The sequence below is a fragment of the Eretmochelys imbricata genome, chromosome 9 (genome assembly GCF_965152235.1).
Source record: "Eretmochelys imbricata isolate rEreImb1 chromosome 9, rEreImb1.hap1, whole genome shotgun sequence".
Taxonomy (NCBI): Eukaryota; Metazoa; Chordata; order Testudines; family Cheloniidae; genus Eretmochelys; species Eretmochelys imbricata.
This window is the reverse complement of record NC_135580.1, coordinates 74,577,785-74,592,086: the sequence shown is the minus strand read 5'-3', so window position 1 is coordinate 74,592,086 and position 14,302 is coordinate 74,577,785. Positions and strand designations below refer to the sequence as shown.

Sequence of the window (14,302 nt, the reverse complement as noted above, 5' to 3'; positions counted from 1 at the left end):
GATTCCCTCAAGATCCCGTGGGATCTACACAGTACCTGTGCCAATATCCCCACCACGGACACATGCTTTCTGCAGAACCAGGATGCCAGGAGCTCCTGCCTTCCCCCTCATCACACACTGCTACCCCCCAAATCTACCATCTTGGATTTCACAGCAAAGAGGCCAGTGTCAAGTAAATTAATGCTGACAGGTCTGTTTTAACTTAGTCACAACATTTTTGCAAGGCTGGAAATGGGCGCAGGGTCAAAGGCACTAAGAAAAAAAAATATAGCTGTTCCCTCTGTGATGCTGCCTAGCAGGTTGCCAGCTCAGACCAAGGCAGCAGGCTAATTCATTCCAATGCTAATAGAACTCAAAGGAGTGTCAAAAGATATTGTACTGTGATCAGACTAATTCACTAGTTTGCTAAAGTAGTTCAAAGAAATGTTAATGTTATTGTCTTCATTCATCTGTAACTTGTTGATTCACATTATCTTTGTCCTTGTAGTTAATTAGCCCTAGATCAGAAGGATGTATTAGCATGTAATAGGGATGTAAATATCGTTTTAAAAGTTAACCAGTTAAACCATTAAAATTATATCGTTTAACTGGTTAACCGATTAAAGGGAGAGGGGCCAGGGGCCACCCCGACTCCTGGCCTCCTGGCTCAGGGCTGCTGCTGGGGCTGCTCCTGTTAGCGCGGGGCTGAGGCTGCTCCATTGGGCCGGGGGCTGGGGTCGGCAGGGCAGTGCAGCTGGTGCTGTGCCGGCCCACCCAGGGCTGGGGGTTAATGGTTAGACTGGGTTATCCGGTAATACTAATGCTTACCGGTTAACTGTTTACTATTTTACGTCCCTAGCGTGTAGATGAGAATTTATTTAATGTGTGAAACTGCATGAAGACTAATGAAGGATTGTTTCTGGCTATCACATTGTTCATGAAAACTAATGAAGATTGTCTTGATTGCTGTAACTGAATGCATTGTGCATGTATGTAACTGAATTGCCCATCAAACAGGATTGAACTGTAAATGAAGAAGCATGTTAACTTCAAAGTATAGATCATTATGTTCAACAATGGAAAATTCACAAAAACTTTGTCTGTTTTAGTCAGCAAAGGGAGGGCTCATCCTGTGATGGGAAGTTGCCAGATTGCCTTCTGGGGAAAGTAGCTATCAGAAGAAATGCTAGGAGTGATCCAATATCTCTGGACTGATGGATTCCAACAGGGGGAAACCTGAGCAATTGGAAAGGTCACCAAAGCCATTTTGGGTAACCTTGAGAGACTCATGGAGAACTAGCATACTACAGCTCTGCTATCATTTGGAGTAAAAACTCTAACTCACCTGTAATGTATTTTACCTGCTTTAATATCTCAGTAACTCTCATTTCTTCTTCTTAGCTAATAAATCTTTAGTTAGTTTAATAGAGTAATTGGCTACGGCATTGTCTTTGGTGTGAGATCAACAACATCCTCAGCTCTCGTCCCCTAACGCCCCTACTCTACTTGCGCTATATTGATGACATCTTCATCATCTGGACCCATGGAAAAGAAGCTCTTGAGGAATTCCACCATGATTTCAACAATTTCCATCCCACCATCAACCTCAGCCTGGTCCAGTCCACACAAGAGATCCACTTCCTGGACACTACACAGTGCTAATAAACGATGGTCACATAAACACCACCCTATACCGGAAACCTACTGACCGCTATTCCTACCTACATGCCTCCAGCTTTCACCCTGACCACACCACACGGTCCATTGTCTACAGCCAAGCTCTGTGATACAACCGCATTTGCTCAACCCCTCAGACAGAGACAAACACCTACAAGATCTCTATCAAGCATTCTTACAACTACAATACCACCTGCGGAAGTGAAGAAACAGATTGATAGAGGCAGAAGAGTTCCCAGACGTCACCTACTACAGGACAGGCCCAACAACGAAAATAACAGAACGCCACTAGCCGTCACCTTCAGCCCCCAACTAAAACCCCTCCAACACATTATCAAGGATCTACAACCTATCCTGAAGGATGACCCAACACTCTCACAAATCTTGGGAGACAGGCCAGTCCTTGCCTACAGACAGCCCCCCAACCTGAAGCGAATACTCACCAACAACCACATACCACACAACAGAACCACTAACCCAGGAACCTATCCTTGCAACAAAGCCTGTTGCCAACTGTGCCCACATATCTATTCAGGGGACACCATCACAGGGCCTAATAAAATCAGCCACACTATCAGAGGCTCGTTCACCTGCACATCTACCAATGTGATATATGCCATCATGTGCCAGCAATGCCCCTCTGCCATGTACATTGGGCAAACTGGACAGTCTCTACATAAAAGAATGAATGGACACAAATCAGATGTCAAGAATTATAACATTCATAAACCAGTTGGAGAACACTTCAATCTCTCTGGTCAAGTGATTACAGACATGAAAGCTGCGATATTACAACAGAAAAACTTCAAATCCAGACTCCAGCGAGAGACTGCTGAATTAGAATTCATTTGCAAATTGGATACAATTAACTTAGGCTTGAATAGAGACTGGGAGTTTCTAAGTCATTATGCAAGATAACCTATTTCCCCTTGTTTTCTAAACACACCCCCCCCCCAGATGTTCTTGTTAAACCCTGGATTTGTGCTGGAAATGGCCCACCTTGATTATCACACACATTGTAAGGAGAGTGATAACTTTAGATAAGCTATTACCAGCAGGAGAGTGGGGTGGGGGGAGAGAAAACCTTTTGTAGTGATATACACACAAATCATGAAAAAATGGGTGTTTAAAAACAAACATCTTCTGTATTTTCCACTGTATGCATCCGATGAAGTGAGCTGTAGCTCACGAAAGCTTATGCTCAAATAAATTGGTTAGTCTCTAAGGTGCCACAAGTACTCCTTTTCTTTTTTCAGTGAAATAGGGTAAGTGACTGGCCCTTTGGGGTCAGGAGTGGCCTAATGTGTGGTGACTTTTGGTTTTAATAACCTTTTATCATAAATTCCAGTTTGTCTTGGTGGTAAAGTAGGGGTTGGAGAGCCAAAAGAGGACTCTCTGTAGCTCCGTGGTAAGACTAATACAGTGATCCAGAAGTTCACACTTGTTACTAGCTTGGTGAAATAGAATAATAAAATACACCACCAGTTTGGGGTGTCTGTCTTGTTTTCTGACAGTCTGACCTGAGATTGGCACTCATATCTGGAGCCATACCTGTCATGGTGACACCCTGACTCCTGGCCTTGCCAAAAACTGCACATTGCAAAACATGCATGAGGGACATACACAAAAAAGTCAGAGGAAATACAGAGGCAAAACTGGCCCCTTTCTAAGGCTCACCGACCAGGATACACCTTATTTTCATCCCACTAGCCATAGAAAAAAAGGGAATGAAAAGGAATCCCTAAATGAAGAGCCAGGTTTGATTGTAATAGTTCAATTGCATTTGTTAGTTTTTCCTGACATAACTGTAACAAATCTGTACAAGTTATAATGATTGGAATGTTCTGATCTGTATTATACTGTATGTTACCCTACCGCAGGCACCATGAACCAGCATGAGGAATCTCAACATCTTCCAAAAGGGGAAACAAAACAGACCAGAGGGGTGAGGTAATATCTTTTATTGGACCAACTTCTGTTGGTGAGCAAGACAAGCTTTTGAGCCACACAGAGCTCTTTTCGGGTCTGGAAAGGTACTCCCAGCTTCACAGTAACATGCAAGGTGGAACAGATTGTTTAGCGTAAGTAGTTAGTACATATTGTAAGAGATGATAGTAGCTAACTACTTACGCTAAACAATCTGTTCCACCTTGCATGTTACTGTGAAACTGGGAGTATCTTTCCTAGACCTGAAGAAGAGCTCTGTGCAGCTCAAAAGCTTGTCTCATTCACTACCAGAAGGTTGGTCCAAAAAAAGATATTACCTCACCCACCTTGTCTCTCTAATATCCTGGGACCAATATGGCTACAACTACACTGCACACAAAGGGCCAGTCAGTTTTCATTCAAAAGGGCTCTTTCCCTAGGAAGGGATGCATTCCTAGGAGATATACTTTAGAAAAGAATATACTGAACCACTGGTAACTAGTACAAAGCCATACTATTCAGACTAAATAGAAAGACTCCCTTTCCCAGGAACAAAAGAATCCTTTGAAATAGGCTGATGCTGTCTGAAGTCTTCTTATAGCAATATGAGGAAGAACTGGTCTATTTGTGCAGTGGAAAAATAACCTGATTCAAGCCTCCTGATTATAAAATAATAATGGAGATGTATTATATGGGAAGGCTGGTTACAGGTTTGCTAATTTCTCAAGTGAACAGCTGGCCTAATGCTTAACAAGTTAAGGAGGACTTTTGATATCTAGTTTCCTAAGACCAATGATGAGTAGACACCAAAAAGACTCTACAACTGCCACCATGTCATGAACTAAACCAAGAATGACAGGTTTCAGAGTAGCAGCCGTGTTAGTCTATATTAGCAAACAGAAAAGGAGTACTTGTGGCACCTTAGAGATTAACCAATTTATTTGAGCATAAGCTTTCGTGAGCTACAGCTGTAAGGTGTACTCTTTTTCTTTTAAACCAAGAATGTCATTTGTTTGCAACAACAGTGAAGAAAAACAAGAAAATACATTTAGGTACGTGAAGTTTCAATTCTTAAGCTGTACTGCCTTTTAACAGCTTAAGCTGTTGCAGCTTTTAACAGCTCATGACTAAATAAAAATATGTTTACAGGCTTTTCTTCATTGTCACAAATCTGGTTTTTCTTAAGTAAAAGCACTTTGTTAATAGCAAGTGCTAACTGACCACCTCTAGAGAGGAGAAAAGCTCTATCCATGAAAGGAGAGGTGAGCATAGCACATGCACCCAAAATGGCAAGAAGATGCTTGAGAGGATTTGCAATTCCTATTAATAGAGATCACAAAAACTATAGACAGAGTCTATGCTAGCACAAAATGGGCCTTCAAAACTTGCAACTGTCACAGAACTGTGACATTCCTGGTAGTACCTTATGATGAAAAGTGACATATATTTGAAGAGTTAACAAACCACAGTAGTGAGAAAAGTATTTAGAAAAAGATGTTGAAAGTTGAGGCATCCCAGAAGTTCCCATTAGAAGACTACAGTTCCTCTGAAAGAGGAACAGCAACCAATATCATGTCAGGAGACAATGCTCAATGCTATCTCCCCATCATGATCATCAAGAGCACCTTAACTCAGGCTCCAGGCTCTGTGCTATGCTGGAAAGCACAGCAGTTCTGCCACTTTGAAACCAACTCTGACGCTTCCTGAAGTTTCTCTTCCTCCAACAAATGAATCCACAATGGTTTGCAATGCTCCAGCCACTGCTGGACACAGGTCTTTTTTCTTTTTTCAGCCCCCCAGTAACCTGAACTCACATTTCTCCTCTCTCTTTTACCCCTATAAGCATATTTTATGGGAACGAGATGCAACTTGGGTCCTGGAGATGCCCTCATTACATTTCCTGTAACACAAATGGAGTAAACTAAACTGCAAGGGTGAAGGACTCACCTCCTTGTAACTGGTATCTGCCAACACCCTGAATAGTTGGAAGGAGATCCCAATCCCCATCAAAAAAACAGGAAGCAAAAAAGAGTAGATGGTAGTTTAGTGAGCGGGGTAGTATAGAAGGAGGAACTGATGCTTATCATTTCTAACAATGAATCCAAAAACTTTCATTTCAAGGACAGGGGATGGGTGCACTCAAAAAGGAGGGAGCGAATGATATGATTTGACCTATATGCCAGACTCAGCTTATAGTATGTAAGGAGAAAACCTGAAACAGTGCCAAGGAACAGTGTAAACTTTCATCAATGGATCAAGATATATTAGTCTACATAGATGTATTAGTCTACATTCTCAGCTTTCACAGGAGAAGACTGTCCTGAAAATCTGAAAGGCAAAAATAAATTTACAGATTACCTGGTAGTTGTTTTGGTTTTGTGACAGCCTCAATTGATTTGAAGATGTAAAATGAGGAGAAAAGTTACTTCTTGATGGATTAGCACTACTATACAGTGTACTGGATGGTGTATGTAATGAGGTCCGTGGAGGCAAGCGATAGTCTCTGTTATGATATAATATATTGTCAGGCAAGTCCCTGGCATTCACCATCTGTGAACTGCAGCTCACATTTCTGCCTGGTCCAGACAAAGCTGTGCTTTGGTTCTCCACTCGAAGGGAACTGCTATTTTCACAAAATCTTGAATAACTTTGTATTTGTGCTCCCATAGATGCAAGCTCTTCTTCTCTAGCATATTCATCATCAGCATCTCCTGTTTCCATTGCAATGGACAGGCAACTGCCTTCGACTGAACAAGGCTTCTGTGTTGTATTTCCTCCCATAATTCTTTGAGGTTGATTGGTAACTGCTAAGGAAAAAACTTCACGAATTTCCAAGTTTTGTGTGCTACAAGAAGGGTCTCGAACATTGGCTCTTTGTCCAGATGGGATGTGTGATGCAAGGGCTGTGTGTTCTGTTTTGTGTAATCTCTGATTCCCCACTGGTTCAGCTTTACATGGCCTGTGGCATATTATTGGCTTTTGAGGTAACACCAACTCTGCAGTCTGGACTGATGAACCACCATAATTTTTCTTAGTATGATTGTATATGGAGTTTGCAGAATTCAACACACTTGTTTGTCTTGACAAAATAATAGTTTTTTCCCCCAGGAGCAGCGAAGCACCTTTACAATGTGGTGCTTGTCGTCCTACAGGGATATGCTGCTGCTGAAATTCTGTATCACTTTTTCCAGGTGGTCTCTGATTAGAGTTTTTATGTATCTCAGTCATTGAAGTATTAGTCTGTTTTGTGGATCCCTGCCTGCTGGATGAACTAGCTGGGCTATATATACCAGTTACTATTACATCATTGTTAGATGATGTCCAAGAAGACTGCTGGCTTTGGGATCGAGCAATGTTTACCACATTTCTGACTGCTACTTCTGGAGGCACTGTAGGGGTGCTAGGAACAGTCCTTGGTGGGGTGCCTCCAGATTCTGCAACATTCTTGCTGCTCATCTTTCTTCTTTTATTGCCAACCCAAGTCTGCAAATACAAAATATTAATATACAAGAATGTTAGCCAGTCAGTTTTTTTTAATATTCAAAGCTACAATCTTACAAAGACTTCAGCATGTATAGAGTCTTTACAATTAAGATTTAAATTACTAATACATTAGAAATGGGTAGCAATCAAAAATAGTTTTGGGGGAGGGGAAAGAGACATGTCTTGATTATGCAAAAACAAAACCCACAGACAATGGGGATCCAGGTCCCATTTTATCCAAATGCCTGAAGTTCAGTAGAGTGCAGATTTCCAATTCTGGCCCATCTCAGAAAAGAATATACAACTTGTTGCATCTCCCCTCTTCTTGCCCTAAAATTATCTTTGCATAAATATGGCAGCAGCTTGTGGTTTTCTCCTCCACATATTTGGACTTGGTTTTACCTTTCATTTTTTATTGTGAAAAACAAACAAACAAGGATACACTAGGTGTTTAATTCCTTCCCCTTCCTAATTTCAACTTTTACATCTAGTGAAAATAAGGTACTCCTGAAATCAGTCACTATACTGAGAGATTCAGCATAATCAGTATCTTTACTATCCAATAGCTGAGGAAATGTTTTCAAAATTGCTACACTACAGACACTTCCATTGTCTCTTATTTTTTAATTTAATAAAAAAAAATACAAGCATAGTCCTCAAAGTACGAATGAAACCCAAGAAGGGAAAAAGTTTTCCAATAGAAAGGGACTGAATTGAAGATTGGTCAAAAAAGAATTTTAAAAAGTTAAATTAAAAAGACAAACATTTTTATATCATATACCTCCAGAGCTGCTTTTAGTGAGAAATTGATTTGATTACACAAACATAATACAGACTAAGGGGATTAGGTTCAACAGACGGAATAATTTCCCATTACAGATATTTCTGAAACTAACAGTGAAGATATATAGCATTATATTCAAGATATTTAAAACGGTAGAGGGTGTTTTATGCGAAAGTCTCTCTCTTTTGAAGAAAACAAGCTAGAGTTCTTTAGTGATTTTGTACAAAATTGTTCCAAAAACACATGACTGGTTTCAAACAAAATATATCCTTAGGAAAACTTGCTCTGAAGCCAATGAATAAAAATATATTTAAGAAAGTCGTGGGGAACACTAATTTCAGCATTTCAACAGAGTGTTGCTAGTAACTTATTAGAAGCAGCATGCCTAGGTGCCAGCTCCATGAGTACTCCAGGGCTGGAGCACCCGTGGGAAAAAAAAAATGGTGGGTGCTGAGCACTTACTGGTAGTCCCTCTATCAGAACCTCCTGCTCCCCCCAGCACCTCCCGCCCGCCATGGAACAGCTGATCCGCGGCATGCAGAGGCACTGGGAGGGAGGGAAGAAGAGCAAGGGCGGGGCAGGGACAGGAAGAGGCAAGGTGGGGTGGGGCCTTGCAGGAAGGGGTGGAGTGGGGGCGGGGCAGGAGGGGAGCACCACTCCGGCACATTAGAAAGTCGGCGCCTCTGACAGCATGTATGGTGTTACAATATCCGTACTACAAAAACAACCTTTACCATGAGAGCGGTGGGATGAATTTACACACTCATAACAGTTTCGTATTAAGTTGTCTGCAGCATTGTAGCCATGTTGGTGTCAGGATATTAGAGAGACAAGGTGGGTGAGACAATCTCTTTTATTGAATCAACTTCTGTGCTACAGAGAGGGCTTGTCTACACTGGCACTTTATAGCACTGCAACTTTCTCGCTCAGGGGTGCAGCAAGTTTCAGCACTGTAAAGCACCAGTGTAGACACCAGTGTAGTTCCCGGGGCTGGTAGCTATGCCCTTCGTGGAGGTGGTTTTTTTAGAGCGCTGGAAGAGCTCTCTCCCAGCACTCTGCCATGACCACACAAGCCACGTTAAAGCACTGCTGCCAGCATAGACTACCCCAGAGCTCTTCAGGTCTGGGAAAGGTACTCAGGGTCACAGCTAAACAGAAGGTGAAATAGGTTGTTTAACATAAAATAGTTACCATGTATTCTAAGAGACCATTTAAGGTGAAGTGGCCACTTAACACCTATGCTGTCACAAGAAAAAAAACAGTGGTTAGTATGTTACAAATTGTAGTAATAAGCCATAAATCCAATATCTTTATTAAGACCATGATTTTCGCTGTCTGGCGAAGTTATGGATTCAAACTCCCAGGCTTAAATTAAATGTAGACAAAGATGCTGAACATGCCTATCACAACATGTGCCCCAATAACAACTATGTGGGTGAAACCAGACAATCACTATGCTCTTGAATGAACTCACACAGAAAAATTATAAAAAAGACAAAAAACCACAATATCACAATTTTCAGATCATTACATAACTGACCTCTCCGGCCTCATCCTCAAAGAAAATCTGCACAAACACATTTAAAAGATGAGCCTGGGAGCTTAAATTTATAACTTTGCTAGACCCTAAAAATAACAGTTTTAATAAAAACACTGGATTATGCCTTATTACAACAGTCTGTAACCCACTAATCCTCCTTTTATTGTCCTGTGACTGCAGAGGTGTTAATTGGTCACTCCACACTGAATGATCTCGTACAATATGTTAACTACTTATACAAAACAACCTGTTCCACCTTCTCTTTAGCTGTGACATTTTTGTACCTTTCCCAGACCTGAAGAAGAGCTGTGTGTAGCTCGAAAGCTTGTCTCTCTCACCAACAGAAGTTGGTCCAATCAAAGATACTACCTCACTCATCCTGTCTCTTGCCTATTGAGACCTGGTCTACACTAGAAAAATCAGGCTGGCTTAACTATGTTGGTCAGGGGGTAAAAAATCTACCCCCCTGAGCAGCGGCATTAAACCGCCCTAAGTCCCCGTGTAGACAGCATTAGGCCGACAGAAGAATTCTTCCATTGACCAAACCAATGGGAGAACCCCTCCCATTATATAGGTTGCATCTAGACTGAAGCACTACAGTGGCACAGCTGCCGTGGTGCAGCTGTACCACAAGCATTTTAAGTATATACAAGCTGTAAATTGGACTTCAGATTTGTAACTGTCGATTTCTGCTAATTTATATGCTTCAGTATAAAGAGGAGAATTACATATATAAGGAACCACCAGAAAACAAGGGCTTCCTTCTGCTCACATTCAAGCTAGTGACAAATCTCCTTAGACATCTATGGGTGCAGGATCAGACCTTAAGTGTGTACATAGAGCATATAGTGCAATTTTTTTTTTCTGCTGTTCCCCTTTGCTGATCTTTGGTGTGCAGCAAAATGGTGACCAGTTAACTCAAACAAGAGCTGAAAATTCAGCAAACCAAGTGATCAATTTTACACAGAACTAAAGGGAGATTTTATTCTGTACTTACTCTGGATTTCTATAAAAGCACTTAAAAAAAAAAAAAAAAGCAGCCAACCCCACCTTACATTCTGATACACCCACATAGTTGGTTTTGGTTTTTTAATATTTGAACCTCATACCTATAGAATTTCACTGGAAATCTCACCCCAATACAAAAGTAATCTGACACTCATGTTAACAGAAGAGAGCAACTTTCTGCATTACCATCCATCTACTAGTATGTATCATGCAAAATAAAGAATGATACCAATGATGACATCTCATTTACAAGCTCTAATGATCAGTATAAAAACATAAATTTAACAATTATAATGATATGTAGCCCTCGATCCAGCAAAGCACTTGAAGTTAAGCACAAGATAAAGCATGCAAATCATCTCATTGACTTCAATAGTTACGTATATAAGTGTTTGGTTTCGGAAGGGCTTAAATTCCTCACATTATGTTTTTAGTTCTGCTCTCTTCTTAAGAGGAAAAAACAGAAACAAGCAGCCTACAACCCCAAAATGACTAGCCACAAGTTTCAGGAAAAAGCAAATTAATTTCTCTCCCCATTAGCTCACAATCACAGACATAAATTTGAGATGGATAATTGAAAAATTATTGCATCCTGTGGTACTATTTGTTTTACTTCTATTCAGATAACATCCTTTTCAAATTGAAATTATATCAAAAGAAAAAACTGTAAAATATATTAAAAAAAAATACCACCCCCCACAGCTTGGAACTTATAGAAAAGTCACCTCATCGTTCAGCAAAATTAATACTCAGTTGTCAAATCAAGGTTATTTTAAAACACATACAATAAATTGAAGTAAAACTGCTTTGGTAAAATATTTTACAACTATAGTTATGTTAATTATTAAAGAAATAGCTTATTTCTGAACTTTTTATGTTGGGAACGTCCAAATCCCTTTTGGTTTGAATGCTTAAGTATCCCAGCAAGGAAAAAATCCTCTTTCTTTGTAGGACTGGCTGTACAGGTCCTAATTTGGAAACAACCAATATATTGCATCATCTACTTTTGTCATAAAGCATATTTTTATTTTTGGTATCACAAACCAAAATAAGTCATTAAAGAGAATCTCAAAATAAGTCTTTACCTTATCCCCAAACCAATTCAAGAATTTGTCAAGATGGCAATATACTAACCCATAAAACTAACAAAGACTCCATACAGAGATTAACATCAGAAACACTACGGTATTTTCTGTATGACTTTTACATTATTATTAATTTTTTCCAGTACTATGGTAGCATCTATGCGTCCCAACTGAGATCTAGGTCCCACTGTGCTAGGCACTATACACAGTAAGAGATAGTCTTTGCTTCTACAATCTAAACAGACCAGTTAGACAAGGAGGGGTCGGGATTACAAAATGCCAGCACAGCAAACGGTATGTTGGTCTGCAAATGGCATGTTACTGCCACAAATTTTGTGGAAATGCTTTTTTCAGGAAGGTGATGGCTAAACAGGCAGAAAACTGAAGGAAGAATGGACCTTCAGGGAACAGAGCAAAGGGGATTGGAGAAGAAAGAAGAGGGATGGAAGGCAGGGAGTAAGTACTACAGGTAGAGTGAGGCAAAGAGACTGTGAGGGACCTGATGCAAACAGACAATCAGCACAGGGGAGAGAATGTCCAGAGCAAAAACTGTAGAAAGCATCCCAAGTTCCCTACTGCAGCTACTTGTCTGCTCCTGCCAGTCTGAGTTTCTGGTGAGCTCCCTGGGTTTTTTTTTTTTTTTTTCCTATCCTGAGCTCAGGTTTCTCCAGAGAGACAAGGCTACTTAGAAGCTGGTGCCCCTGGAGTGGGGGGATGGGAGGGGAGGGGCACTCCCCTACATGGTTCTGGGTCCACAGGGTTGGGAAATAACTAAATGGGTCTAATCTCCTTCCTCCCTCCCACACGGTGTTGTGGATGTACCCCCTGCAGCTGCTTGTATCTGCTCCTGCCTGCTTGATCGTTGTACCAACTCTCAATTATTGCTTCATGATTTCTACTTCCTTGTGAAACATTAGATAACAAAATGGCTCTTCTTTCATAGAGGGAGCATTATCCCGCTCTCATGGAATTCAGTGTCTACAGAAGAGACCCCAGAAGCACTAAGCTACTCAATGATATTATTGTTTAGAGATAACTGTAAATACCAGTAAGCAGCAATGCCATCTACTTATGACAAGGAACACAAACATGAGAAGACAGCAGTTTTCTCTCTCTCTCTCTCAATGTCATTTTTAAAGGACACAAAATTTCTATTCTATTCCAAAGTGGTTTCCTGATATAAACAACATTCACTTTATGTAGTATATAATCTAGGTTTTCAGCAGGAAAACCCTATTTGGAGTTTAACTTTCTTGAAGAGACCCCTGCTGCTTGCACAGTATGAAAGTCCCTACTAATACTTGAATAACGTCAAAGCGTTCATAGGAACACAGACTACAAGCAGCCCTCTCTCAGGAAAAAATGAGCATATATTACAGCTGGGGATGGAAGCCTTTTTAAAAAAAATAAAGTTAATGATTCCATCCCCTACAGATATTTTATGTAAACAAATGTACTTGTTAAATAATTATGTAAATTCAAGTGTGGAAGGCCTCAGTACTTACCCTGACTACACTGAAGTCCAGCTTAGTTTCTTGTGCACACTGTAATATGAGCTGAAAGCAATTTTTACTTTGATTTGTCATTCCATTTTCATAATAACGCTGTAATATCCTTTGTTGTTCTACAGTAAATACAGAACGCAGATTCATCTAAAAATAAAAGAAGATACTCTGAAAGTTGGAATAAATATTTTAATACTTGTAGAAATTACTCATTTATCCAAACAATCATAAAACTAGTGTATACATCTCACTTTTTTCCTAAAAAAAAAAAAAAAAAATTTATCCATACTGATATTTTTATTTACTTTTCAAAACTTCTGATACGAACTATGTTCGTAGTTTTCCTTTATGAGATGGATTTAACCTGAGCTGTTAAATTATATAATCAAAAAAGGCTGTCACCTTTTTATAGCAATACTAACTAAAAACCTCTTCTAACTAATTTCAGTTAAAAAGGCTTCTTCCTGAAGATGCTAATGTTGCTTGTAACAACCACTAGTAAATTCTCTATGGAGCAGCACAAAGGATGAGATGAAGTCAAACTGTCACCTTGGGGGCAGTGAAGACTCATCAAACATTTAACCAAGGCTGTAAAGGCCTGGTCTACACTAAAAAGCTATGTCACTCAGAGCTGTGAAAAATTTCACATCCTGAATGCAGCAGTTAGATGGACCAAATACCTTGTATAGAAGCTGTTAGGTTGACAGAAGAATTCTTCCATTGACCTATCTACTGCTTCTCAGAGAGACAGATCAACTACACTGACGGAAAAAACCTTTAGTAGATGTAGGAAGTGTCTACATAGCGGCACTGCAGCATCATAGTGTGGTGCTGTAGTGTAGACATGCCCTAAGTCAACTTTGCTAAATCTTCATAAAAACGTACTAGTCCAGGCATAAAGTCTACATGTCCACCTTTTCCATAAAATTAAGAATACACACTCCACATAAACCTAATGCTATTTTACATCATCATCCAAAAAAACCCTCACTCCTGGCAAGATGAAGTTGTTACCTCAAAGGATGCTTTTTCACTTTATCACCATTTAACATTTTATTGCCTGATCCTACTACCCCTATGCATCCAAAACATTAGTGGGAATTTTAAGCACACATGCAATTCAGGACTAGGCCCTTTATTTGGCTTTAAATAAAAGATGGCAGCGGGAGAAGAGCATGATAGCATGTGATGCCAGTTTTGGAAGTACCTGATATAGTGCCTCAGGAAGCAAAGAACAACTGACCATACAAATTCTTTTTACACTTTTAAGTAAATGCAGAACACAGTAAAAAGAAAAACAAGGAGTCCATTTCGT

The 14,302-nt window shown here is 40.1% G+C and overlaps 1 protein-coding gene across 3 annotated transcripts in view; it reads right to left on the bottom strand.

Annotated features, from left to right (window-relative positions):
• HDX (highly divergent homeobox) overlaps positions 1-14,302 on the bottom strand; it is an 83,369-nt gene that overhangs the window by 55,217 nt on the left and 13,850 nt on the right. For 2 of the 3 annotated variants that reach the window (XM_077827036.1, XM_077827037.1), the window contains exons 2-3: positions 12,988-13,134; positions 5,941-7,065 (exon numbers count right to left, since the gene is read on the bottom strand). In XM_077827036.1, coding sequence (XP_077683162.1) covers positions 5,941-7,065; positions 12,988-13,134 — 1,272 coding nt within the window. The remainder of the gene's footprint in view (positions 1-5,940; positions 7,066-12,987; positions 13,135-14,302) is intronic. The other variant, XM_077827038.1, reaches the window with a different exon arrangement.